Below are 26,136 nucleotides of genomic sequence, written 5' to 3'. Positions count from 1 at the left end.
TGATCATGCATGCAGTGCGTCCTCTTTCCTAGTCGATCAATGTTCTTGCGTCTTTGAGGAAGTTGCTGTCTAATTGCAAGTCGGATTGCAGCGACTGTGGAATACAGCTCGGACAACTTCACAATTCAATCTTCACACCTCACAACACGGCCATGCAACATCTTGCAAAACGATTGTTTCCCACATCCGTGCGGGGTCCAAAGTATGCTCCCTTGTCGATCCAGTCCTCGCCATGTGCTTTTGCCGGCCGGCTATAGCACCTGCAAGACTGCAGATCGACGGCAATACCAACACAAGTACTGAAGACATCGCATGGATCAACGAATGTTCGTGACTTTCTTTCACAATACACATCCATGCTTTGCATGTTCCACTCCAAGTCGCCAACGGCCCACTCATGAACGCGATTGAAGCAACCAGAGCGTCCGTACAACATGGGAGAGAGCGAGACGGAATACGATGTCATTGTCGTTGGAGCAGGTGGGAGTGAGAGAAGCTACCACGAAAACCTTCTACTAATGGTCTACGGGCAGGCATCGGTGGCCTATGTGCCGCGAAAACATACTTGCAACTAGCACCAGAAGGGAATGTCTTGATTCTCGAATCTGTGAGTGACAGACCTCGCGAGATCTGGAACGAAGAACTGAACAAAAGCATAGAGACCAACTCTCGGCGGCGTCTGGTCCGAACAGAATCTCTACGAAGGCCTCAAAACTAACAATTTACTCTCCACATATGAATTCAGTGACTGGCCTATGGATCCCAAGAAGTACGATGTCCAACCTGGAAAGCACATTCCCGGAAAAGTCATGTTTGAGTACTTGAACGACTATGCTCGGCACTTCAATATTTTCGACAGGATTCAGTTTCGTACAGAAGTTCGCGAGGTGGAAAAGCTAGAAAATGGCTGGCGTCTCACCACCGACTCGGACGTGGGCGACAAAGATGGAGTTCTCATTCGTGTCAACAGCCCTTACAGAACGAAGAAATTGATCATGGCCACTGGACTCGCATCGAAACCTAATCCGGTGAGGATACCAGGTGTGGAGGATTTTGATAAGCCGGTGCTGCATCATGGAGATTTGAAAGACAGGGCGCAAGAATTGGCAAATGATTCGAACGTGAAGAGGGTGACTGTGGTAGGAGCTTCGAAGATTGGATATGATGCTGTTTTCCTGTTTGCGAGTCATGGGAAGAAAGTGGATTGGATTGTGAGGAAGTCGGGAGGTGGTGCGGTGTGGATGGCTCAGCCTTGGGTTAAGATGGGGCCGTGGAAGGTTATGCTGGAGCACATTGCTTGTATGCGGTTCTTTTCGTGGTTCTCACCTTGCAGCTGGGGCGACTATGATGGTTTCGGTTGGATTCGTGGGTTTCTGAACAGGACTCGGATTGGACGATGGCTCATGGATGGCCTATGGGAGGGGATTCGTTCGGATGTGATTGATCTTGCAGGCTACAGGAAAGAAAAAGCACTGCAGCATCTGGAACCACCTGAGTCTCTCTTCTGGTCTGGACGAGTAGGAATCCACAATTACGCGTCTGATCACCACGACCTCATCAGATCCGGCCGAGTCACTCTCCACCACCAAGACATCGCCCACCTCTCCTCCCCCGGCAAAGTAACCTTCACCGACTCCACCACCCTCTCAACCGACGCCCTCCTCGCCATAACAGGCTGGCAACTCAATCCCACAATCCAATACCTCCCCGCAGGCCTCTCCTCCTCCCTCGGAGTCCCCAGCACGAACCCCTCCCAATCCGACCTAACCCTCTGGTCCACCCTCGACGCAAAAGCCGACACCCAAATCCTCCACCAATTCCCCCGCCTCGCAAACCCTCCAGCCCGAAAACTCCCTTACACCCAACCCACAACCCCCTACCGCCTCTACCGCGGCCTCGCGCCCCCAAACCTCACCGCCTCAAATGACCACTCCCTCATTTACATAAAAACAGTCCACTGCACCTCAAACACCGTCCTCGCCGAAATCCAATCCCTCTGGACATTCGCATACCTCAACAATTTTCCGCTCAAAATCCCCTCTTCCTCGGAAGATATTTACTTCTCAACAGCACTGCATTCTCGTTTCGGAAAATGGAGGTACCCGTGGGGTTTTGCGCAATGGTATCCGGAATTTGTGTATGATGCTGTGCCGTATTTTGATATGTTGCTGTGGGATTTGGGGTTGAGGAGGTGGAGGAAGAAGAGCTGGTGGAGGGAGGTTTGGGAGGGGTATACGATTAGGGATTATGAGGGGGTGGTGGAGGAGTGGAGGGGGAAGGAAGTCAGAGAGGGGCGGTGGAGGATGGGGAGGCGGGGAGAAGAAGGTTTTGCGATGTGATTGATAGACTTGGTCTGGTTTGTTTTGTTTGTGATACGAGAAAGTCGTCTATGTCACGCCGATAGGTATTGGACTTAAGCAGAGGATGGAATTAGTCCGGGAAGAGGACTTTAATGCTTGCGCTGTTTGTTCTGATCAGCATGGAACCTTCACCGGCAAGGTCCGTTGTGGTGCTGACCATCGCGGAATCGTCCTCGATGAGCTTGGACAAAGGAAATCGCCACCCTCGGTGTCACGTTTTTCTCCTCGTTCGTTCAGCACTTCCAACAGCAGGTCCATTCGGATCATGCCTACGTCCTCCTCGCTGAAGTTGCAGCATATATTGCAAACGCATCACCATACCCCATGCTCCAGCTTGCTGTCCCCGAGACCCCGGTTCGCTCATCCTCCAGGACCTTCAGGATCTTCCTCGCTTCGGCTCTCACGTTCTCCATCTCTGCAGGAACACGCTGCTCCAGAACACGAACCCGCCCACAATACCAATCTAGCTGTGCTGCGTTCGCCGGCACCTTCTCCTCCATGACATAGTTCCAATGCGGCGCGCTGTCGTCGGCTTGGAATATCCTTTGAGACTCCTCACACCACTTCCGAAGATTGGCGTAAACTTCGCTCCCGCATTTCCGCACACGCAAGATGATGAGGAGTTGTTTGTTGCTGATCAATGCCTTGCGCGAAGCCTGGTCGAGGCCTTTCAGTGTTAAGATCAATCTCTCGAAGTTCATATCCGTGATGCTGGCCTCTATCCTGGCTGTGGCGAGCAGGATGGACGTGTACTCGTTGCGGCATCTTCGCGAGGCTATGAGCAGGCCAGGAATCATGGAAGGCTCATTTGGTTTTGGATCGAGACGCAATGTACAGTCGGCGACCAATTCATAGATCGTGTTCCGCAACTCCGCTGGCAGGTCGAAAAATGTCTTGCGTGATGAGCTCGTAGACTCGGCCACTGACTCTGAGCGAGAGGGCTTGGATTTGCTCATCTTTCTCAGTCGGTCCAGCATTCTTTGGGAGGACGAGAATTCTTCTTGCGTCTGTAGTGGCGATCATTTGCGCATGGGTGCGCAGCAGCTGGCATTTGAGATGTCGACTCCTCAGCTATAGCTCCGAGCTAAAAGTTTGTATCCGGTACTTCTCTCGGTCTCGCATTTCATCGGTCTGGACTGGTGTTAGGGCCGTAACTCTTGCTCACATCATAGAAGAAGTGCTCACAAGCTCCAGCCTTAACGCAATCTCTCCAGGCAGCGTACAGCATTACGGTGAATGCTTCACCTTCGGGGCTTCCCTTTGTGTATGGAGTGGCATCGTTCCACCCGAGCGGGTTCACAACTGGACTGGCTTTTCCATTACTCTGGATGTACATTGCAACATTCTTGCGATTGTCGTCTGCCCATCTGAGCATCTCGTCGGATACCTTGTGAGAGTCAGTTCGTGCCATGTTCGATAGTTCCTTCCTATACTTACCGGCTTCTTGATGTCAGGATGTGTGTCTCGAACCTTTTGCGCCTGTCCGTTGAAGAGAGCACTGGCCTCTTCCTGCATCACGGCAACTCGATATACAGTTGCAGTCAACAATGCCGTTCCGCTGAGGTCTCCAAACCAGGTCGTGTCGTTGAGATAGTTGCGCAGGAGACCGTCTTCCATAGGCGAGCTCATTGCACCCTGAAGGATCTCCCCAATCCATGTGAACAAGTCTGCTTGCGCGATTTGAGCATCGGCTTCGACTGCTGTCTTTGGCCAATGCAACAATGTGGCCAATACACGTGCCATGCCCATAGCGGCCCATCCGTTTCCAGTCGACCAGAGTCCGAGATCCGCATTCTTGGGTCCAATGATGTGCTGCCATGTCCCAGCGCTGATCGCTTCACTCGAGACGTTCGGCTTCAGAACTTGCCTGTATTTGAGACATTGCATAATCGCCTGCTTCACAATCTCAACGTCGCCGACTGCCACACCGTGATACGCCATGAATGGAGGGGCCATGTAAATGAAGTCTGCCCACAGCTCTGCGTAATCTTCTCGATGCGAAATGGCTCCATTCTCCCACTTTGGGACCTTGTTCAGATGCTTAAATTGACGAGTTGCTGCATCGGCGAACTTCTGATCTGTCTGCCCAATCATGACTGCCGACACGCCCAGAGATGCCGGGTCTCCAGAAGCTCCATCTCCACCGACGAGAGTCTCGTCTGAAAGCCGTATATGTCGTTTTGCGAAGGCTAGTGCCGGAACAAGGTGCGAATCTGGATCTGGGGGATTTCCGGCCGGGAATGCTTGAGGGGAGAAGACGGAAAGCCTCGGATTGTAGAGCTCTAAAAGAGCCTGGGCGACAGTGCCGTATTCCCAGCTGTGAGTCGCCTGCTGTTGTGCTCTGTTCGCCGCCGCCGCTGGGTCGAAGCCAGTATCATGATCGCAGCATGAGTCGGCGGCAACTTGCAAGATAGCCGAGAAGATCACCAGCCATGCGGAGGCGAGAAGTCCGATTGTGGGCCTCATGGCGTGACAGGTGAAGGTGAGGGAGGAAGAGCGGACGGCGGCATACTTGAGAAGTGAGGTCTGTTACGCGATTGGAATGTAAGATGAGAAGCCAACGTCTGCTGTGCTCAAGGGCACCCCGGTCAGGCGAAGTTTGTGCACTTTGGGGATCTTCACCCAAGCTTCCATGCGCCGCCTACCGAACATGTGCAGGTGGCAGCTGATGCTCGTGCCAGCGATATGCGGTCTGGGTACACAATGCCTACTATAGCACTGCGCGGCGGGCGGAGGCATCAACGTGGAAGCAGCAGATTGTCCATCGAAATATTGCATCTGCCTCTGGAGACGTCGCATTTCGACATGACGTCGATCGTGAAACGAAATGAATCAGATCTGCTCCCTGCGTGACCATTTCCGGTGTTCACCCTGGCCTGTTGCCATCGTTTCAGGCCAGTTTCGCAGATCATCGCCAGTCATGGTCGTTGTTTTGCTGGTCCTCCTGCCGATGCTGATCTTTCTACCGCCGTGGGAGGAACCACGCCGGAACATAGTCCTCTCACGATGCGAGATTGCCGTTCGCATGAAGGCGAGAAGGGATGTTGTCGCCATTCGTGCAGATGAGAAAACCTCCTGAAATACAATAGCTTGGCGCTGCCGGCTCCACATGCTCCAGGATGCGGTGCAAGTCCTCCGAGCGATCCTGCAACTCTATCCGTCGCTCCTCTCTCGCACGCGGCGCACTCACAGGTGAAAGCTTATTCGCGGTGCGAGCAAGAGGCGCCCAGTGAGGTCGAGGCCAGCAGTCATCATGTCTCCGAACGAACAACCCACCAAGAGCGAGTCGCCCACATCTCGTACGTGAACCGCCACGGCTTCCTCCTCGGTCATGCCCGATCAGTAGGATTGTGGTGATGATGTTGATCCCATGGCCTCGAGCTCACCACACAATGTGCGATCATCAGTGCTCGCCAACAATGCCAAACTCCGATTGCCCGCCACCACCGACCCGCCCAGCGACACGAACCCAGCAGTGCAGAAAACATGGCTGATCTTTGGTGCGACGGGGCATATTGGGCGGAGTTTGGTCAAGAGCGCGTTGAGCCATGGAGACAAGGTAACGGCCGTGGGGAGAACGGGTGAGAATAGCATGCAGCAGATGCAAGGCTGGCATGAGCAATGCTTGGGCCTGCTATGCGATGTGCGCGTGAGATCAACAGTGGACGAAGTCATCCGAAAGAGCATCGAGCACTGGGGCATCATCGACATCATTGTGAAGTATGCTTCTCGCGTTCAAGCCATGCAATCTGCTGTGTATTGACGTGTGATGCAGTTGCACAGGATACGGAGTAATCGGCGCCTGCGAAGACCAAGACGACTTCGATCTGCGATCACAGTTTGAAACGAACTTTCTGGGCACATTAAACATCATACAACTCTCTTTACCGCATCTGCGCGAGCAGGCTGCGAAACGACAAGACGAGGAGAATGCCGGTCGATACATCATCTTCTCTTCTACATCCGGGGCTCTTGGAGTGCCAGGTCTCGGACCGTATTGCGCGACCAAGTATGCCACGGAAGGTTTGATCGAGAGCATGCTGTATGAGATTGATGCGTTTGGCATCAAAGCCAGTCTGGTAGAACCGGGACACATGCGTATCGATGAGCCCACGGGATTGGATGACAAAGCTGCAGATGAAGGCTTGACGATCAAGAAGTACGGCCACTTCTTGGTGAAAACGCCATCAGCCCCATACAACACGCCTACTGCACCTGCCGGACATGCGCGACGCATTGTGCAGTGGCTCTCAGACCGGCAACCGACGAGCGCTGTGAAGTCATCTGAGCTAGTGTGGCAGCTGGGTCATTGCAAGTATCCTCCTTTGCGGTTGCTGCTCGGGACGTACGCTGTTGAAAGTGTACGGGATCGACTGAGAAGTGTCATTGAGGAAATTGAAGATTGGAAGCATCTACACTTCCCAAGCGCTGAGGAAGAGGCGAAAGGCAAGAATGGGAAGGAGGACGACAAGGCGGAGGAGAAGGATGAGCAGGCCAAAGAAGACGATGCGATGGACATTGCTGAAGATGGAGCTGAGAAGGATGAGGAGGATGAGTCGTGATACAGAGGATGCGACATGTACGGCTCCAAGAAATGTTCAAAGCAGTCCATGTCCAAGCCAGGCTCATCACCGTCAGCTCTCCTTAACTGGTCTTCTCAACTAGCGTTTCCTTCTTCTCAAGCTTCTATTTTGTGACACTGCATGTGTACCAGCGATGGAATCAACATACGCGAGCAGAATGACGGCAAGCAACAATTCGTTCTGCTACGCTGTGCTGTGCTATGCTATGCTATCTTGTTATCGTACGCACGGACCATGGACTAGCGCACACGCTACCAGTGAGTGGGGAGCTCAGCTCCAACGCAAGCGCTCAAGGCGTCAGCGCGTGAAACCCAACACCGTCGCGACTGTCTCTCTATCAACCAGCACCAGTCTTGAACTCTCTCTTCATCAAACATGGGCGGGAAAGACGACGATAGAAAAAAAGCGGACGCGTGGAGCGATAAAGAATGGTTCGATAGCTGGAAAGCCCAGCACGACCAACTGCTCAGCGAACTCGAAAACGAGAGCAAGCGCTTACAGCAAGACCTTTCACGCGAAAGCAGCAGTAGCAGCAGTGGTGTTGCTGGACCATTTTCTGCTTTCAAAAGATTCATTGATGACGGTTTCAGTTCACTTTCCAGCGCTTTACAGGACTTACCTTCTACGACCGCCGAGCTGAAGTCGAGGATGCAGCGGGAAGAGGAACGGCGGCGAGCTGAAGAGCAGGATGTTTCGGAACGATGGACGGGAAGTACGGATTCGCCGGATCATATACAGATGTTGGCGTCGAGGAGTTCGGATCGGGAGAAGATGGAGGTACGAGAGTCGATGTTGGAATTGCTGGATACTGCGAATGAGCGAAATGCGCATGTTCCACCCGCGAAGCTCGAAGCGCTATATCGTGACCAAGGTCTCGATATGGGCATTCTCGACCTCCTAGGGGACTTGTCGAATGTGTCGTTGGGATCTTGTCGCTGGTTGTCGGTGGACTGGTTCAAGCGGGATCCATATTCGCCAGTGAGGCTCGAAAGCCATCATGCGCTTCGAGAATATGGAGCAAAGTGGCGAGCCGCGTTCGAGGATCTCCTTGATGTCTCTCTCGACAAACCTATGGGATCGATCGAAAGAGTCGGCATGCGCGAGCCTTTTGGGAGACATCCGCAGTCCACATACTACGGACCTGGCTTAGACTGGATGCTCAGCTTACAGTGTCGCGGAATCTTGCCTATGCAACTTCCTCGGACATACTCAATACCTGGAATGGCTCCCGAGCTGAAAGGGTCGCGATGGGCTGGAATCCTTCGCCATGAAGCTGCGTCGACAGAAAATGGGAGAACTGCAAATCCGACCATCTCAGCTGATCTTAGAGACTTGCTATCCGCTGTTGGTACCAAAGCAGCGCCAGATACTGGAGCTGACCCTTTGCCTGTACGCATTCCTCCTGAGACAGAGCAGGACCTCTACGATTCAGAATATTTGTTCCCTGGTGTCAGTTCGAGCAGTGAAGACCACGCGATGGAGGCTGCAGAACAATCCTCAGTCGAGGCCGATAATACAACACGAGGTCAAAACAAATCCTTCCGAGAGGCGTTGATACGGCGTGGCTACGAGCTTGCGGGAGATGAATTCGAAGACTTCGCTTCAAGCTTGCCAGGAATAGATAAGCTACTCGAAAGGGTGCTCCGTCTGCAGCAGGAATGGGACAGCATTGAGGAGTCCACGGGTTCCGGCAAAGCCTCGCTCAAAGACCATTTCGAAAAAACGAGGTCTGCAGCAGTGGAACAATCGCATCAGGGAGTACTGGTACCCAGCCACGAGCAGCAACGCACTGAACCTCAAGCAAAACGCCCAGATGTCTTGTCGGCTTTGACGACAACTCATACAACTCGACTTCCGGATGGCACAGTCACGACCAAAGTCGTGCTCAAGCAGCGGTTCGCTGATGGAAGGGAAGAGACAACAGAGAGCATGCACACGCGAAACGAGGGCACGAACAAGTCGCAAGACGAAAAGCCAACCCAGGAGAAGCCCGAGAAGAAAGGCTGGTTCTGGACATGAGCCATGATTAATTGTTCACGATCTGTACAGTCATATACACTATATACCCACTCTCATGTGTAGCTCAGCTCAGTTCATTCTAGAAACATACTCTCAGCCACCGCTTTACATCACCATCATATGCCCAGTGGAGATTACAAGTTACATACCATCTCTATCATTCTGATGCCACCTCGAACAAATCGTCACGACCCACTCTGGTCCACTACCCACTCTACTGCCCCGGACACTTCAAATCCCAAATCGGATCCCCCAACCCAGGCTTCACAACACTGAACGAAATTTCCTCTGGATGCTGCTTTGAGTCATCCAACGTAAACCACCACGTATCAACCGGTTCCGAAAACAACGCACAGCCAACCTCATCCCAATACCGCTTCGCATTATCAACATTCGCAACCGCAAGTCCGAAATCTGGTCCTGCGACTGGCCAGCCCGTTTCCGTGACTAAAACTTTCTTCCCCTGTGAGACATTCTTCGTCGTATTATACGACTGGAAAAAGAGTTCCTTAGCTTGATCAATCGAATTTGTGACTTCTTTTTGGTAGTAAGGATAGCTGTCCATTCCGATCCAGTCACAGGCTGTTGTTACAGGATAATTGGTTTCATTCACCCATGCGGTCCAGGTATCGACGTGGCCGATTTTGGACTTGAGATTATCGTGGCCGTTGAGTTTGTCGCGGGTTTGTTGGATGTATTTGACTAAAACGTCGGGATTGGCGCCGACGCCGGCTTTGTTGGCTATGCCGGTTGGTGTTATGCGGTAGAGGTCTTCGGAGCCGACGGAGATTCCGTCGATGAGGTCGATGAAGGGTTGGCCTGAGGAGGAGCGGAGTCAGCAGAGTGTCAGGGAAGAATATGTTTAGTAATGAAGAATGGTTTTCATTGATTACACCGCCCTTGAATCCGCAGGAGGTAGAGAAGGAATCACATGAACAGGAAGATCTCACCAAACTGTTCCAAAGCCCGCCTCAGCGCCTCCAATTCTTGGTTGAAAGCATCCTGGCCCGCACTCGCCCACAGTCCCAGCAGAAGGCTCGTGTTTGTAGCAATTGCCGCAGGAATTGCACTGCTGGGGTCATTGGCCGTGTTCGCTTGGATCATGGTAAAGAGACGAGCAGAAGTGAAAGGTGCCGTTCCTGGCAAAGTCTTTGCTCTGTTGAACTCGGCTTCGAAATCTTGCTGTGCTCTGGGGCCACTGGGGCCGAGTGCACCATAGTTGAAGCCGCGTTTGCCTTGGGCGAGGACTTGCGCCGTCAGGGCGGCGGAGAGGAGGAAGAAGCGCATCGTGTTGTGTGTGCTTAGCGAATGGATGGGTCAGTGAGCCCAGTGGAAGTCAACGAGAGTCAGACTGTCTAGCTCCTTCCTTCTTCGCTGGAGCGATCGCGTTCTGTAGTCGGAATGAAGTGAGTCGGTGTCCAGAACGTGAAATTGTGAGCCCCCGGCTCGGTGGCCGGATGATGACGGGCAAGGATGCTGGAGTCAGGCATGCCTGTCTGGTCAAAGTATAAAGCGTAAGCATCAGCCGCTCCGGATAAGTCGTGCCACGCGTCGAGAGGTGCTTGTTGACTGACTACTTTTAGACCAGACACCTTCGTTACTTGATCTTTCCTCGTAGTTGGAAGGGTGAGCTATGGGCTTCGTATGTCAGAACATGCCAGAATGTGCTCTTCGTCCCCGGAAATGATACCGGCAAGACATGCCGTTGCTACAAATCATGTCCAATGGCGAAAGGGTCTTGTTTGTGAAGGTCATTGTTGGTGGGTGGGTATTGTAAGCCTTTATTGGTGCAAAGCATGTTCTTTGAGCAGTTTGTTTTGCTGCAGCCAACCGTGAGAGACAGTTTCACCAGCTCATCATGGCAAGCAGAAACAAGACCAAACAGCCGGAATGGCATCGCACAAATCTTGAACTTCCAGATAGGTCTCGATCATCTCACCAACAGGACATCTCTTTTCTCCCCAATCAAGCATGGACGAATTCAAGTCCAGCGGCCACGAGCAGGCGCTGACTTTCGCCAAGGCCATAGCTCGCCTTGCGCGAGTGAACAGCGCGATTCACAGACGCATGCAAAATGGTCCAGCACATGAAGCGATCTCCACACTTGAAGCTGAGATGTACGACACGGACTCGATGCTCGCCACGGCAGAAGACGACTTGCGACTTGGTAGCCTACTCTTTACAGCGATTGACAGTGCCAGTTCCAACGACGAGCAGGTTCAACAAACCAGCGATTGCCCAACAGCGTCAAGAGTTGCTGGACAAGCAACTCGAGGCATAGCCAAGAAGCCTCGTCATATCAAGGGACAAGTAGATGGTGGCATGGAGCTTGCGATATCGACCGACCCGAAATTGATGAAGGCCGCTCACGCGCTCAGATGCTCGCTGCAGAACAAGTTTCCGTTAACGTGGCAGAAGCTATTGGAGGACTCTTGAGGCGATGTCTTCCTGTATTGTGGTGATCAGGGGGGTGGAGTGTTGGATTTGCTGTTGAAGAAGTGCAGAAAATGAATATGTTCGAAGCAGGCGTCTGGCGAGGCCGCCTGAAACCTTCGAGTGATTTGATGTTAAGACAGTGCGTAAATGTCGTCAGATTTCGACGGCGTCGTGATAGAATACAGAAATGCCTGTTGATGTGGGAGTTGAAACTTCTTGTTTTGACAATGTTTGTGGTTGGCGTGTCTCGACTTTTGACGGCAGGTGGAGAAGAGCATACTCCATTTCTTCCACGGCCACCGTCTACTTTTCGAACATGCGACAGGTTGAATGGAGCGACACCGCGTTTCCCTTCATCTAGACTCTTTACCCTCGGCGCAACAATAGGTCTTGAGCGTGCCTGGATGTCCAATGCGACCGAGGTGCTCCGAAGAGGCTCGGATCGCAGCGCTTGAAGACCCGGAAGGACAGGCCCAAATGAGGGCTGCGCACAATCCAACACTCAGCAGCTACGTAATGCAGTATTGCTGATCAGCTTGGTTACCGGAGGGACGTCTATCTGCGGCAGGAGTAGCCCAGAAAGACGGATTGTCATGCACAAGTGCCCTGGTAGTTTGTCCAGGCGGCACGTCTCCGTCGACGTACGGCACTCAACTATCATTCTCCGGAAGGATATGCCGTGTTACTCCTCAATTTCGCGCCATACCGATCAAAGGCGAAGGGAATCGGAACAAGAGCGAGCGAGCAAAATCCAAGCAGCGAAGTTGCCCAACCTGTGCCCAAGCCTTCGTACATCTGGACACCCAGGCGTTAATGTTGTAACGACATGGCGGGAGAAGATGTCTTACCTGAACTGCAAACAGTGGAAATATGAACGCAAACAGATACCTTAGGAACGTGTTCGACGACCATGCTGAGGCTCCATATTTTGCACCATAGCAGTCTGTCAAGTACAGGCTAGCTGTTGTGAAGATCAACAGATTGCCACAGCCAAACAGCCCTTCTGCTATGACTGGTGCGATCCAGTGAACCGAGGGGCGAGCTGTCCAGCCGAAGAAGAATAGAGACGCTGGCAGCAAAGGAGCGCCGATTTTGGCGATCAGTAGTCGATGCTCAGGCGGCAATTTGGAACCTCCTTCTCGTTTCAATGCTTCCAAATCGCGTGGCCACTTGACGACTGAGATGTACAGCATGATGCAGAGCCCTACGATTGTTCCCACAAGCTGGCCAAGGTACGTCAGACCGGTGCTGCCCAGACCGAAGCCATAGACATTCTGGAAGACCCAGCTGAAGGCTGCAAAGAAGGCATTGAGGAGCCCGAAGTTGAAAGCAACATAAAGATCGAACAGGGTCACGATCACCTCTGTGCAGAGCATGTGCAGCGGCCTGACAATTGTCTTCGTTGCAAAGAACTTGATCGTCTCGATCCTTGTCTTGTTGGCTTGAGGCAAATCTGGCCCTTCGATGCCCAAAGCCTTTGCTCGACGGCTCAGGATGACTGCCTTGTAGGTTTCCTTCATTCCCAATGTGAGACCCAGGACGAAAGCCATTCCGAAGAGTATGACCCATTGTGTCCAGCGCCAGGACATCTCAATGGTAACATATCCACCGATTAATGGTCCCAGAGCTGGACCGACTTGGACCATGCTGATGAACATGGCCATCGGGACAGCACGTTTCTCGGGAGGCCAAATGTCGGACAGTGTGCCAGTTCCAATGCTGAGGCCAGGACTTGAGAATAGACCTGCAAAGAAGCGGCATACAATCAACGAGGCAATACCCTCGGAGAATCCAGCACCTAATGTGAAAGCTGCCGACTAAGAGCAGGATGTTAGGTTTTGCGCCAAACCAATTGCAACCTCAACTTACAATGGGCAATGCCGAGAGGTACACTAGTTTCCGGCCATAGGTCTCACTCAACGGAGCTGCCAGTACGGGACCGAAACTCAAGCCCAACAAGTAGAACACGAATGGCAACAGAGCGACTTCTCGGTTCACGGCAAAGTCTGACATGACCTCCATGTGGCCAGGAGTATACACCGATGATCCAAAAGGGCTTTCCGCTTAGTTAGACTCGGCACATCAAGACGAAGCCCTTAGCATGAAGGGAGAACTGACCAGAGGAATGCGATGCTTGTTGGTATCAGACTGTGATACAGACGCTTCGTCAGCGACCAGTTCTGCGGATTTGCTTCATCCTGCGGGCCATCCCAATCTTTTGCACTCTTGGGAGGCGTGGCTTTTTCCGCATCCCAGTCAGACCCCATTGCTATCGGCACAGCATATGTCGTTCAAGTGTCCAGCTCATAAGATGAGTTACGCACAGTTCAGAGTTGTGCGGGATCGTGAAAGGGATCGTCAATGTCGTCACTCAAGCAACACACGTTGACAAGATAAGATTCTGTAGCGCGTGCTTCACGTGCAGAATGCCGTACCTTAAATCGCGTCCAGCGCATCTAGCGCCCGTGCCACAGGCTGCTAGCCGTGTAATGCTATCGTATATTTCGACACATCGAGCAGCCATACACGTCATTGAATCTCACCGACCCATTGGAATTTCTGACTGCATTGTCCAAATGCAGTGCATGTCGTCGGTACGCGTCGATTGCAGTGCACATATTTCTCACTTTCTTTCGCAGAGTTGCAACCCGTTCCTTGATCTTCAGCCATGTCAGACATAGAAGAACGTTTGAAAAGCCTATGGGCCGAAGTCCTTGGCCGAGGAACTTCAGATCTGAACAGCGAGAGCAATTGGTTCGAAATTGGAGGCGACAGCGTGCTCGCCATCAGGCTAGTGAGTCTGGCGAGCCAAGATGGTATACAATTGTCCAACCAAGCCGTTTTCGACTCCCCCACGCTTTCTGGGATGGCCAAGGCTGCAACGCAAAAAAGTGTCGATTCAGACGAAGGAAAGCCCGACAAATCGCAAGCAGTGGGAGCAGCCGGACTCATGCAACAGTGGGACATCATTAAAACTTGTCTGGAGCAGACCGGGATCGAAAATCACGAATTAGAAGACATTGCTCCTTGTGCAGGTTTCCAGCAAGAACTGATGCGTGCAACGAACGACACTGGCATTTTCATGATACAAGTAATTTTTAATGCTGGGAATGAGAAGAGCATCTCGAGAGCCAAAATAGTCATTGATCGCATTGTCCAGAGCAATAGTATCTTTCGCACCAGGATTGTACAGCACGAACAAGACTTTTACCAGGTTGTGGTGAAGAGACCGGTTGAGTGGGTCGAGTTTGATGGAACACTGGAGGCATATAAAGTCCAGGACGAAGCACGAAGGATCCATTATGGGGATCCTTTGATCAGACTAGCCGTGGTGCGCGGTCCTCACGGTCTTTACATTGTCTGGACGAAAAGCCACGCTGCGTATGATCGCTGGAGTCGATATGAGCTCATGAATGATCTCGAGGCTGGATTCCTCGGCCCTGCAGCATTTCTGGAAAATTCAGCACGACCGGACTTTCGAAGCTTCGTCGATGGCACATTAGCAGGGAATGCTGATGTCAGCATGCAATTTTGGCAAGCTCGATTGAAGGGCGTTGAAAAGTTTGACCTGTTGTTTCCAGAAAATAAGCAACGCGACTACTTGTCGTCGAAGACGGATCGATTGCGAACGCGGATTGTGGCATGTCCGAAATCCAAAGGACGAGTGGGACTTGACGCAATCAATACAGTAGCGTCTGCTCTGTTGCTTGCCAACGAGTCTGGTCTTGACGACGTTTTTTTCATGCAAGTTCGAAGCTGCCGACAGCTGCCCATCGACGGCATTGACAGGATTATCGGACCTCTATGGACACCTTGTCCTATTCGGCGGAAACTGAAAGCCGGTACCACCTTGCAAAGTCTCCTCGAAGAAGTGTCAGAAGAGGCCAACCAGGCGATTCCTCACGAAGCTTTCGGCTCAATAGCAACGCTCCAACACTTTGGTCATCGTCGGTTCTATCAATTTGTGACGATGATGCAGCCCCCAAAGACCTCAAACTTCGACGCAGATCTGAAGACGAAAGATGAAGATGGAGAAGAGTTGTCACTGAAGATGTGCGAAACAACCCAGACCCGCAATTTCTTTGGCTTCTGCCTCATGCAGAACCCCATCAAAGATGACAAACTTGAGATGTGGGTGCGGTATGATGATACCTTTCTCAGCCCAGAGCGTGTAGAAGAACTCATGGACAAATACTGCAGAATTTTGGGAGCTTTAAACAACAATGACTGGAGTGAGGTTACCGTTGCAGATATCTGCCCTCATATTCGCACCTCGAATGATCGTCAAGCACCAGAACTTGACTCAACAGATGCCCCTTCAACCCTGGCAGGAATCTTTCGCCAACCCTCAAAGTCACCAGCGCTCATCATACCAGGCGAGGAGTCCTGGACTTTCTCGCACCAGGACCTTCAGCGAATCGTGGGAGATATGCAGAAGGAGCTTGCAAACTTGGGTGTGACTCGTGGGTCAGCAGTTTCAATCGCTCTACCCAACTCAATGGAGTTGATCGTTGCGTTCTTAGCTGCAACGTGGCAAGGTGCCATAGCAGCGCCTCTCAATCCAGCTTACAAGCAAGACGAGTTCGAATTTTACATTGACGACCTTGGTTCTGCTGTTGTGGTCATTCCTCGGAGCTCTTACGAACAGGACGGGCCTGCAGTACATGCAGCGAGGAAGTACAAAGCTGCGATTGCGGAGGTCTACTGGGATGCAGCTTCCAACAAAATTGTCTTCGACGTTAAAGAAAAGGGTAAACTGGAGTCCAACGATGGCAAAGAGACGGAAGTCTTGACTGCTCAGGAAGGCGATGTAGCTCTGGTGTTACACACTTCTGGCACGACTGGGAGGCCGAAAGCAGTGCCTTTAACGCATTCCAATCTACTGGCCTCGATTCGCAACATCTGTAGTACATACGCCTTGAGCCCTGACGACCGCACGATGCTCATTATGCCACTCTTCCACGTACATGGCTTGTTGGCATCGTTTCTTTCCCTGCTCTACTCAGGAGGCTCAGCAGTAGTGCCTCAACGACTTACTCCAGAATTCTGGAAATGCTTCGAGGAGCATGGAGCAACATGGGTCACAGCCACGCCGTCCATGCACCGTGTTATCTTGTCTTTTCCTGAGCCTGCGAAACATGTGGTGCAAGGCATTCGCTTCATACGATCATGCAGCTCTCAGTTGTCTGAAAGTCTGTTTAAATCAATGAGTGAGAGGTTTGAAGGAGTTCCCATTGTGGAGTCGTACGCGATGACAGAAGCTAGCCATCTTATGACTTCCAATCCGTTGACGTACGGGAAGCAGATGCCAGGCAGCGTCGGACAAGCTGCCGAAGGCGTTGAGGTGAAGATATTGGGCCAGGACCACGAGGACGAGGTCGAGCAGGGAGAGGTCGGCGAGGTCTGCATTCGTGGCGAGAACGTGACGAAGGGATACCTCAACAATGCTGATGCTAACAAATCCTCATTCACCGAGAGCGGTTTCTTTAGAACCGGAGATCAAGGAAAACTGGACGACAACGGATTCCTCTTTCTCACTGGTCGCTTAAAAGAGCTGATCAACAAGGGTGGAGAAAACATTTCCCCTGTGGAGCTCGACAACGTAATCAATAAGCACGAAGACATCGTAGAGGCTGTCAGCTTTGCGATCGACGACGAAGCTTACGGTCAAGATGTAGGCTGCGCGGTCAAAGCTGCCGAGGGAAAGGACTTGAAGGAGGATGATCTGAAGAAGTGGATCGCGGAGCGAGTGGCTGCTTTCAAGGTCCCGAAGAAGATTTGGCTTACTGGAGAGATTCCAAAGACGGCTACTGGAAAGGTGCAGAGGAAGCTGGTGGCTGAGAAGATGGTCCATGGCTAGTCATTGACATTTCAGTCAGAAGCGTCGAGTTAGTTCTCTCTGTGCTGACAGTTTTGGAGGTGAAAGTCTCTCGACTTTTGAATGCCAGTCCCGCAGGGCAAGTCGCATCGAGCTCAGATCCCTACCGTTCACTTTTCTTCATGAACGTGGATACAGAGCATCGAAAGCGCAAGGATGTCGTTGTCCGCATATCAGAGAAGATCAAATGTTCATAAATCATTATCGACATTCCAGTTCCCGGTAACATACGCAATGCACACAAATATTGAGCCACCCCTCACCCGCCGTCGAGGATTGCAAGCCTGCCTCGAGGTCTGCCCAATGAAGCAGCAGGAATCATTCGCCCGTATGAGAAATCCACGTAGTTGTGTTGGTGCTTCTGGCCGCTGTGACCGCAAAGCATTTGTAACACACTTCCCGGCGTCTGCCAGTCTCCAGGGACCTCATGCCATCTGCTGCTTACCTCTCTGAGCTGCAGAGATATATCATCTTACACGGGCCGTCGAGCTGGGAGTGAGGTCTTCATCTGCTCCGCACGTTTCGGGCTCCCGACGAAGCGAATACGGTGACACATTTGCAGTTAACGACGATCGCAGGATTCAGGTCGGGATTGAGGGCTTACGGACATTGATAAGGTTCCGGTTCCTGCGAAGCAACAGTACTTCATACAAAGCCGAGGCTTGCCCCCGTCTACCGTACTCTGAGTTCAACACAAGCTTCAACAAGGCGACTTGGAAGGGCGCAAAAACTAGCTCAACGGAACAGCCCTCGATATGGCGACATTTCGCAGTGCCACAAGCGCAGATGTAGAGGCCTTGCGGGCGGCACTGGGCCAGACTGGCGCCTACATTTTCGGACCAAACGACGAAGGATATGCTGCGACGATAAAGCGATGGAGTCGAGCTGCGGAGAAACCAGCAGGAGTATCGGTTCAGCCTACCACAGCTGAGGAGGTCTCCATCACGCTCAAGTATGCATCGCAGAACAGGATCGATGTTGCAGTGAAGGGTGGGGGCCATTCAACAGCGGGCGCAAGCAGTACGGATGGTGGAATAAACATCGATCTCGCACGCATGCGAAACGTCCGCGTCGATCCAGAGAAGAAGTTGCTCTATGTTGAAGGTGGCGCACTCTGGCATGATGTGGACGCAGCTGCATGGAAGCATGGCCTGGCCACCGTAGGCGGCACGGTCGCCGACACAGGAGTTGGTGGTCTGACACTTGGCGGTGGCTATGGTCATCTCAGCGGGAAGTACGGATTGGTGATTGACAATCTCGTCAGTATCACTACGGTCCTTGCGAATGGCGATGTTGTCCGAGCTAGCGAGGATGAGTATCCAGATCTGTTCTGGGCTCTGAAAGGCGCAGGGCAGAACTTTGGCGTGGCAACGGAATTTGTGCTGAGAGCATACGATCACGGACAAGCCTACGCAGGCACCATGCTCTTTCCACCAAGTCTCGAAATTGTGGAAAAGGTCGTAAAGGCCTTGAACGGCCTATTCGCGGTCAAGGAAACTGCCAATGGTCCTCGAACAGAAGCGGGTGGACGCCTGAGCTGTTTCTTCGGTATCACAAAGCCGCCGCCCGCTGAAGGTCGTACCATGTTACTTCTCAACGTTGCCGCAGTGGATATCGCCAACGAAGCAGAAGGCATAGAACTCCTGAAGCCCTTCATAGACCTTGGTCCGGTCGTGAATACTGTGGCAATGGCACCATACCCCAAAGTCAACGATCTTGTTCCAGCACAGATTGGGTACCGGAGCAGCATGAAAGGCGCTGCGTTTGTCCCACCACTTAGGCTAGAATTCGTGCTCGAAGTCATGGCCTCTTTTGATAAGTTTGTAGCAGCCGTTCCGGACGCAGCAGCAAGTATCGTCGCTTTCGAGTACTACGATGCGATCAAGGTGAATGAGTCCGATAGTGGCAGCTTCGCAAACAGAGGCTATCATCTCAATGGACTGGCTCTTCCAAGCTGGCAGGATAAGGTGAACGACTCAACATGCCGTCAGTGGGCCCGCGATGTGTCGAATATGTTCAAAGCGGAGCTGAAGAACCAAGGTCATCATACCAATAAGGGTGTGGAAAGTGCTAGTCGACGTGGTAAGAAGGGAGCGACAATGTTGTATGGTAACTACGATGTGAGTGTATACACAAGCGACTATGTCAACACCTACATGGCTGACCACACTCACAGCAATACGATGAGGCCATAAGGGATATCTTTGGCGCTCACTATGAACGACTGCAGAGCATCAAGGCGAAGTATGATCCAAAGAATATGTTCAACAAGCTCTTTGCGATAACACCAGCCCGTACGAATGGCGCTCAGCTTTGATTCTAGGTGTTATCCAATGCAATAGATTCTCACACCACTTCGATTTGCTCAATGCTCACATGGGATCACCGGCGTTTCCTGCATGGCCACACTCACTCAAGCAGTGCCGCACGTCTTGTAATTGCCGCCTTGACATGGACAAAGCTGCTGAGCTGCTGGTGTCCCTTTGCAAGGATTGTTGTCGTCGCAGTACTCTCGCGAACATAATTGAAGTCGTTTCAACAAAGCGGGATCGGTATTTCTTCTCAGGATTGACGGCATGCCCTGATACCAGTATTTCGCAGGAAGAATGTATTCAGGCGGATCCCGGCAATGTTCTTCAGCGACATCGTGGCCATTGACAGTGGTCCACAGTCTTTGTTCTTCGGGTCGATCAGACTCCAGCTCCATCAATTCGTCATTGGCAAGGGAAAAGTAGTTGATCACGATCCCCTTTGCATCGAAGGCGCGGACGACTCCGTCGTTACCCACGTGGACTGTGTCTCGAAGGTTCTCTTCCAGAGCTCTGATTCGGGACAAGATGTCATCCTGTCGTGGACTGTTAATGCGAGAACTGCCTCAGAGCAAGTGTGAGCCTACGAGAGATGCAAAGGCGGGAGTAGCGGCCAGGAGGAAGAGTCCAAAGAGTCTGTGGCCCAGCATTCTGACTTGTGTTCGAATCCTCGAGCTGCGAGCGAACTGGAAAGGATTGGAATTCAAGTGAGCAAAGACGGCGAGTGCGCAGTAGTTGAAGTAAGATAGTGAGGTGTGGGGACCGCAGTAGTTTCGAAGCTTAGGTGAGGATTGACACTACACTTACATGTCTAGCGCACCCTCTAGCATGTGCTAACGACCATGTCAATGTTCCAGATCATCACGCATGCTTGCTTCCCTCGTATCGATACATGTCGCATCAAAGACCTTTCCAATGACTGATCAAAGATCCGAAACGCCTGTGGTCGATGAACGTCTGTCACATCCGTGGCCAGGAGGAGAGGTTGGGTTGTGCCGGGCGGCAAGACAAAGAGGGATGTTCTTTGGCTGTGAGTAAGTGAGTGCGAGGCTTCCATTCGAGAAAATCTGTTGACGTGACAGAGATGCAATGGATAATGAAAGATCGCATTCTTGAGCATGCGGTACTGGACAGACTAGGAGCGTTTCCGCCCATCGTTCTGAGTTTTCCATATACAGTCTATTGTGAAACGCATCGAAGACCTGAAAGTTCAGAGGAAGTCGCAAAGGTATGTGGAAGTCACAATCATGCGCGACTGCGCACGGGAAAGTCTTGTGCAAAGACAACCGTGAATGAGGTAGCCACAGAGTTTTGATACAATATCATCAAAGAAGCATAGCTGGGGGACAAAAAGTATCCCCAGGTCCTACGAGAGAGCTCGCTCTAATGCTGAGTCATCTCGGACGTTCTTCACCCTGGCATCGGACCCTGGACACCTTTCGGCATGACTTCACACGGCAACCCGGGCGATGTGTCGTCACAGCTGTCCCAAAACTTTTGTAGCGGCATGATTCATTCGAACTACTCACTATTCCACGATACATAGACATACAATTTTACAATAGAGCATAGATTGCAAGCATCTCAAAATGGCACCGAACTCTCGCGTCATCCTCACCCGGCACGCACAAGCAGAACACAATGTAGACCTCGACTATACCAGTACGGTTCGTTAACGTCTCAATGCCGGACATACACTTACGAGATCCAACAGTCCACGACGCCCCTCTCACAGCCCTCGGCAAGAAACAAGCCCAAGCTCTCGTTCCACAAATTTCCGAAATCGCAAAAGATGTCGACCTCGTTGCCACGTCACCTCTGAAGCGGACACTCCAGACGACAAAACTGGGGTGGGGTCCTGCCATAGACCGTCTAGGCGGACTGTCAAAAGTAGCTCTCGTACCTGAATTCCAGGAGTGTAACGATTTCCCTTGCGACACGGGGTCTTCCGCGAGCACTCTTTCCAAAGACCCCGAACTCGAAGGTTTTGATTTCTCTCATCTTCCGGAGGACTGGACCTCCAAGAAAGGCTTCTGGTCCGCGGATCGAGGACTGATCGCTAAGCGCGCAAAGTGGGTTCGACAGTGGTTGCGAGACCGTCCTGAGGAGACAATCGTTCTGGTTGGGCACGGAGATATCTTGAGAGAAGTGACCTGTGATGCCAACGGACCGAGTGGTTATGGTTGGAGAAATGCTGAAGTCAGAATATTCACTTTCGATTCAGAGTGGGTGGAGAAGGACGAATGTTTCTTGAAGCAGCAGAAGGGCAAGGAGGTTGCTGTTGCGGGAGGGTATGGGCCGACGAGTACCGAGGATGATTTGTTCAGTGGGAACGGGAAGTTGTGATGAAGGACCGATATGACTGCGATAGAGGAGAGTTGGTGGCCGATTTGCAGAACGATTTTACATGTTAGAGGAATAGACAATACGATAGATCCTTACAGAATTGATCTGAAGCTGAGGATAAGGTGCAGACATGCTCAGCGTTGCATTGACATGGCGGTCTTGCTGGAAAAGACCATCTCATCGGCTTCTCGACCCACAACCATCAACGTGCTGATGGAACCCAGCCTGTTCAACCTTTTAAATCCAGCCAGAGAGGTGTGCATCAGGCCGCTTACATGGCCGAAGTGGCCATGAGAAATGATTCAAAGTGGTCTTGCAATGAGCTGTGCACCTACTCGCTTGACGGGAACATCGACTTCGGCTGCGTCCAGATAATTCCTCAATACTCGGGTCTCTCAACGTCGTAGCGTACTCATGACCAAGGCCACCACCGCAACTTGGAATTGTGATCTTGCCGATTTTCTAGAATGTTGTTCTTGAAGGCTGGAATCTCTGCATCGTGATGTGCTTAGAAGCAGGGCTTCCGGTTCAGACAAGCTTCTATGCCAGGATAAACTCCAGGTTGCAGCTGGATTGTCGTACCGGAAGAAGTCGCCTCGAAAAGACCAAATTGCGAGCCACTGAAGGAGACCAGCGTCATCTGTCTGCAGTCAGGGGCTTCGCGGCAGGTCGAAGCACTCTGCAATAAGAGAGGTGTCCCGAATACAGCCAGGTATTTCCAGGGCCAGTGTTGCACCAGCCTTGACACAGGCGAACTGGCTTCCCGGCCCGCGATGCTGTGACCGTCGATTCCAGTGTTGGAATAGTCTTCCAGATATATTTGTTTGGCAATTCGCATTTCATGAGGCACCTCTCGGCGGGAATGAGCTCTCCTTCACCACACCATCCTTCTCAACCCGCACAAAGCGCAACACGCCCAACTCAAGCCAGCTGCCTTTCCAGGCGTCCAGCTTCATCAACGTTCCTTCGTCCTGCAGATCCGGTACCCAGAACCCGCTTTCGAACTCCTGCTGCTCTGATTTGATTGCTTGTTCCAGCAAAAGTTGGCGGTTGCTCGGAGGCCTGCCTGGCCGCCTCTCTGCTTTGAGAGCTGCCAATTCCTCGTCGTGTCGACTGAGATACTCTGCAATATCGGACTTGATCTGGTCAAGATCAAATGGATGCAAAGTCTCCGGGAGTTTGTCTTGGAAGAATGCTACCCGGTCTAACCAAGGGCGATTCTGCTTCTGACGGGTAGCATTGATATTTGCGACCCGCTCGTCTCGGGCACCAGCATTTCGGATCCTTTTGGCATCGCGACTGTTCTCGTGGAGGGCATTTATCTTGGCACCCTTCTTCTTGTGAACGTGCTTGACGATCTTGCTGTGCTTTGAGGGCATCTTGGCTGCTGTCTTTCGATATTGTCGATTTGCGACTTGCCTTTAGAAATTTTGGCTGAGGCTCCAAGGCTGCGCACGTCCCGCACGGAGAGTTTCTTGGCGTGCCCGATCGACGCGTGCCTGCTGGCGTTTGACGCGCCGCAACTCCACCAGCACTTCCCGACCCATGACCGCTGCAGCTCTAGAGTGCAGGACAATAGCACGACAATACGACATGACCGCGACGGGATACTAACAATACAGACACCATGGGCATTCAAGGTCAGCGCCTCCTCTCCTCCGCCCTCCCCTCCCCTCCCCTGTTCCCCATTGACGCCGCGCAACAGGACTCTTGCCGCTGCTCAAGAGCATCCATAAGCCCGCCCACCTGCGCAACTTCGCCGGGCAGACGCTCGGAGTCGACGCCTATGGCTGGCTGCACCGCGGCACCGTCGCCTGTGCCATTGAGCTGGCCGAGGGGAAGCCAACCCGCAAGCACATCGACTTTGTGCTGCACCGCGTTCGGATGCTGATCCACTTCGGCGTGAAACCATATCTGGTCTTCGATGGCGACTATCTACCGAGTAAGTCACACACCGAGAAGGAGCGGGCAGCGCGGCGGAAGGAGAGCAAGAGACTGGGATTGGAGATGTTGAGAATGGGCCGGCCTTCGCAGGCCCAATTGGAGCTGCAGAAAGCTGTGGACGTGACTCCGGCAATGGCGCGCGAGATCATCGAGGAGCTCAAGAAACTGGGGGTGACATACGTCGTCGCGCCGTACGAAGCCGACAGCCAGCTGGCATATCTCGAGAAGCAGGGCCACATCAATGGTGTCATCAGCGAAGACTCCGATCTCCTGGTCTTTGGCGTCAAGTGCCTTCTCACCAAGCTCGACCAGTACGGCGAATGCATCATGGTCAACCGCGCCGACTTCACTTCTGTACGCGACGTCAGCCTGGTAGGCTGGACTGACAAGGAGTTCCGCATGATGACCATGCTCAGTGGCTGCGACTACTTGGCAGGTATTGACAAGATGGGCCTGAAGACTGCCTACCGCCTAGTCCGCAAGCATAAGTCCGTGGAGCGAATCGTCCGGACAGTGCAGTTCGATGGCAAGATGAGAGTGCCCAAAGACTATCTGGAGCAATTCTACCGAGCGGAGAGGACATTCCTGCACCAATGGGTCTTCTGCCCGGAAGTCAATGGTCTCGTCAATCTCAATCCGCTCCCTACAGGCCTGACTGCAGAGTCTATGCCATATATTGGCAGCTATGTCGAGTCCGATGTAGCTGCAGGCGTGGCTTGTGGCGACCTTGATCCCAACACTAAGAAGCCGATCGTGCTCCCGAATACATTCAACAGACTCTGGCAACCACCACCGAGACGCACAGTATCAGCTCCCCTCGAGAAGCACGCCGGTAGGCCCATCGATGAGTTCTTCAAAGCACGCCGCGTCCCCCTTGCGGAGCTCGATCCCAACTCCCTTTCGCTCACGCCCAGCCAATTGCGCCTCCTCGACGAACAAGGGCCAACCTCATGGTCTACTACTCCTGTGACTGGGACCCAGTCTGCCTCACGCATACCAGCTCCGCGTTTCTTTGGTGGCATGCGCACTGCCAACGTGGGGTTTCCTTCTTCGGCACCACAGGTCTCCCGCCGCACTGTCACTGATCCTTTCCCGACTCATCGAGCTTCTCCAAAGAGGCAGCGCTTGTGCTCAGACTCCAGCATCGCTGCCGCCATGAAAGGAGGCCAGGGCGTCGAATCAGCCACGAGCAAGTTCTTTGCCAAAGCTGCAGCACAGCCTAGTCCGTCAGTGCGTCGCAAGTCCAGGCGTGTAACGGAGGAGTTCGACTTGTGGTCGGATGATTCTGTTGCTGAGGCTCTCGCGGCAGTGACCCAAGACCCAGACCCCATCGAGAAGACTGATGTCAAGAATGATGCGGACTCTGCCGTGAAGACTCCCGTCCCCACGCTGTCGTCTCCCCGGAAGAGAAAGAAACTACAAGTGTTCGCAGATGGTGACGAGGCTACAACTTCACAGTCGACAGTGGAGACCAGCGAGACAAGTACGCAGTCGCAAGCGTCCTTCAGCACAACAGCGACATCCTTCAGTAGCACCTCGCAAGAACACAGCGTTTTCAGCAAGGGAGTTCGCCTTGACTTCGAGGCCATGAGATACCACGGGACATCGATAGGGAAGAAGACGCTCTCGCGCACAGCTTCTGCCCCACTGTTCTCTCGTACGCCAGTCAAGCAGCGTTCGACACTGCTTCTGGGGCCGAAAGTCGAGGAGAGCCCATCGGATATCGACGATAGCGGCATTGTGCTTGAGTCGCCCGCAGGGTTGCCAGCTGTCGATTTCCGCTCCGATGTGGCAGAAGTCAACAGCGCAGTCATCAACGAGGACGAGTGGCGGGACGTGGAGAAGGAGCCTGCTGTATTCGGCCATGCATTGTCCGATTCACCGGTTAAGGGCAGCGAAGACCTGCTCGTGCCAGAGAGCCCGAGCGAGGCTTCAGATGAGGGCAAGAAATCGCCTCTCAACTTGAGTCGGTTCGCATTTGCAGGTTAGGTGGAGAGATTCTGTTCGAAGAAGACGATTGATTGAGAAGCTATCTGTTAGCTGAGCAGCGACACAGCAGAGTGCAGAGACGCAGCAGTGCAGCAGCGACATGTGCACAGAGAAAAGCATGCATGATACCCAGTTGGAGACGAAGCGATTACTGACATGACTACCACGATGTCATTTTTGTGGAGCGTTCAGCGTTAGACAGGCATGATACCGAATACTATGGTGTACAGAATTTCACAATGACCTTTTACCTGCTTCTGGCTTGTACTACT

At 52.5% G+C, this 26,136-nt stretch overlaps 14 protein-coding genes across 14 annotated transcripts; 8 read left to right on the top strand and 6 right to left on the bottom strand.

Annotated features, from left to right (window-relative positions):
• Window positions 1-434: 434 nt before the first annotated feature.
• Window positions 435-2,339, top strand: CKM354_001120000 (uncharacterized protein; the record flags this gene model as incomplete). Its single annotated transcript, XM_044806679.1, has 3 exons — window positions 435-480; window positions 534-607; window positions 660-2,339. The coding sequence occupies 3 exons, from the start codon at window positions 435-437 to the stop codon at window positions 2,337-2,339; spliced, it is 1,800 nt and encodes a 599-aa protein (XP_044662614.1).
• A 290-nt stretch (window positions 2,340-2,629) lies between these two features.
• On the bottom strand, window positions 2,630-3,316 carry CKM354_001119900 (uncharacterized protein; the record flags this gene model as incomplete). Its single annotated transcript, XM_044806678.1, has 1 exon — window positions 2,630-3,316. The coding sequence occupies one exon, from the start codon at window positions 3,314-3,316 to the stop codon at window positions 2,630-2,632; it is 687 nt and encodes a 228-aa protein (XP_044662613.1).
• A 167-nt stretch (window positions 3,317-3,483) lies between these two features.
• CKM354_001119800 (uncharacterized protein) lies at window positions 3,484-4,826 on the bottom strand (the record flags this gene model as incomplete). The annotated part of the gene is made up of 2 exons (XM_044806677.1): window positions 3,484-3,747; window positions 3,798-4,826. The coding sequence occupies 2 exons, from the start codon at window positions 4,824-4,826 to the stop codon at window positions 3,484-3,486; spliced, it is 1,293 nt and encodes a 430-aa protein (XP_044662612.1).
• A 904-nt stretch (window positions 4,827-5,730) lies between these two features.
• CKM354_001119700 (uncharacterized protein) lies at window positions 5,731-6,922 on the top strand (the record flags this gene model as incomplete). Its single annotated transcript, XM_044806676.1, has 2 exons — window positions 5,731-6,080; window positions 6,136-6,922. The coding sequence occupies 2 exons, from the start codon at window positions 5,731-5,733 to the stop codon at window positions 6,920-6,922; spliced, it is 1,137 nt and encodes a 378-aa protein (XP_044662611.1).
• Window positions 6,923-7,318: 396 nt separating this feature from the next.
• Window positions 7,319-8,962, top strand: CKM354_001119600 (uncharacterized protein; the record flags this gene model as incomplete). Its single annotated transcript, XM_044806675.1, has 1 exon — window positions 7,319-8,962. The coding sequence occupies one exon, from the start codon at window positions 7,319-7,321 to the stop codon at window positions 8,960-8,962; it is 1,644 nt and encodes a 547-aa protein (XP_044662610.1).
• A 214-nt stretch (window positions 8,963-9,176) lies between these two features.
• Window positions 9,177-10,249, bottom strand: CKM354_001119500 (uncharacterized protein; the record flags this gene model as incomplete). Its single annotated transcript, XM_044806674.1, has 2 exons — window positions 9,177-9,781; window positions 9,913-10,249. The coding sequence occupies 2 exons, from the start codon at window positions 10,247-10,249 to the stop codon at window positions 9,177-9,179; spliced, it is 942 nt and encodes a 313-aa protein (XP_044662609.1).
• A 684-nt stretch (window positions 10,250-10,933) lies between these two features.
• On the top strand, window positions 10,934-11,398 carry CKM354_001119400 (uncharacterized protein; the record flags this gene model as incomplete). Its single annotated transcript, XM_044806673.1, has 1 exon — window positions 10,934-11,398. One exon carries the CDS (start codon window positions 10,934-10,936, stop codon window positions 11,396-11,398), a length of 465 nt encoding a protein of 154 aa, XP_044662608.1.
• A 657-nt stretch (window positions 11,399-12,055) lies between these two features.
• On the bottom strand, window positions 12,056-13,665 carry CKM354_001119300 (uncharacterized protein; the record flags this gene model as incomplete). Its single annotated transcript, XM_044806672.1, has 4 exons — window positions 12,056-12,193; window positions 12,247-13,215; window positions 13,268-13,454; window positions 13,517-13,665. The coding sequence occupies 4 exons, from the start codon at window positions 13,663-13,665 to the stop codon at window positions 12,056-12,058; spliced, it is 1,443 nt and encodes a 480-aa protein (XP_044662607.1).
• Window positions 13,666-14,066: 401 nt separating this feature from the next.
• Window positions 14,067-17,258, top strand: CKM354_001119200 (uncharacterized protein; the record flags this gene model as incomplete). The annotated part of the gene is made up of 1 exon (XM_044806671.1): window positions 14,067-17,258. One exon carries the CDS (start codon window positions 14,067-14,069, stop codon window positions 17,256-17,258), a length of 3,192 nt encoding a protein of 1,063 aa, XP_044662606.1.
• A 773-nt stretch (window positions 17,259-18,031) lies between these two features.
• On the top strand, window positions 18,032-19,593 carry CKM354_001119100 (uncharacterized protein; the record flags this gene model as incomplete). Its single annotated transcript, XM_044806670.1, has 2 exons — window positions 18,032-19,396; window positions 19,453-19,593. The coding sequence occupies 2 exons, from the start codon at window positions 18,032-18,034 to the stop codon at window positions 19,591-19,593; spliced, it is 1,506 nt and encodes a 501-aa protein (XP_044662605.1).
• A 96-nt stretch (window positions 19,594-19,689) lies between these two features.
• Window positions 19,690-20,235, bottom strand: CKM354_001119000 (uncharacterized protein; the record flags this gene model as incomplete). The annotated part of the gene is made up of 2 exons (XM_044806669.1): window positions 19,690-20,121; window positions 20,173-20,235. 2 exons carry the CDS (start codon window positions 20,233-20,235, stop codon window positions 19,690-19,692), a joined length of 495 nt encoding a protein of 164 aa, XP_044662604.1.
• Window positions 20,236-21,174: 939 nt separating this feature from the next.
• On the top strand, window positions 21,175-21,931 carry CKM354_001118900 (uncharacterized protein; the record flags this gene model as incomplete). Its single annotated transcript, XM_044806668.1, has 2 exons — window positions 21,175-21,247; window positions 21,300-21,931. The coding sequence occupies 2 exons, from the start codon at window positions 21,175-21,177 to the stop codon at window positions 21,929-21,931; spliced, it is 705 nt and encodes a 234-aa protein (XP_044662603.1).
• Window positions 21,932-22,770: 839 nt separating this feature from the next.
• CKM354_001118800 (uncharacterized protein) lies at window positions 22,771-23,310 on the bottom strand (the record flags this gene model as incomplete). The annotated part of the gene is made up of 1 exon (XM_044806667.1): window positions 22,771-23,310. The coding sequence occupies one exon, from the start codon at window positions 23,308-23,310 to the stop codon at window positions 22,771-22,773; it is 540 nt and encodes a 179-aa protein (XP_044662602.1).
• A 248-nt stretch (window positions 23,311-23,558) lies between these two features.
• On the top strand, window positions 23,559-25,864 carry CKM354_001118700 (uncharacterized protein; the record flags this gene model as incomplete). Its single annotated transcript, XM_044806666.1, has 2 exons — window positions 23,559-23,571; window positions 23,637-25,864. 2 exons carry the CDS (start codon window positions 23,559-23,561, stop codon window positions 25,862-25,864), a joined length of 2,241 nt encoding a protein of 746 aa, XP_044662601.1.
• Window positions 25,865-26,136: the final 272 nt, after the last annotated feature.

This window comes from Cercospora kikuchii (genome assembly GCF_019650295.1).
Source record: "Cercospora kikuchii DNA, contig_00007, whole genome shotgun sequence".
Classification (NCBI taxonomy): domain Eukaryota; kingdom Fungi; phylum Ascomycota; class Dothideomycetes; order Mycosphaerellales; family Mycosphaerellaceae; genus Cercospora; species Cercospora kikuchii.
The sequence above is the reverse complement of the archived record's forward strand: the minus strand, read 5'-3'. Positions and strand labels throughout refer to the sequence as shown.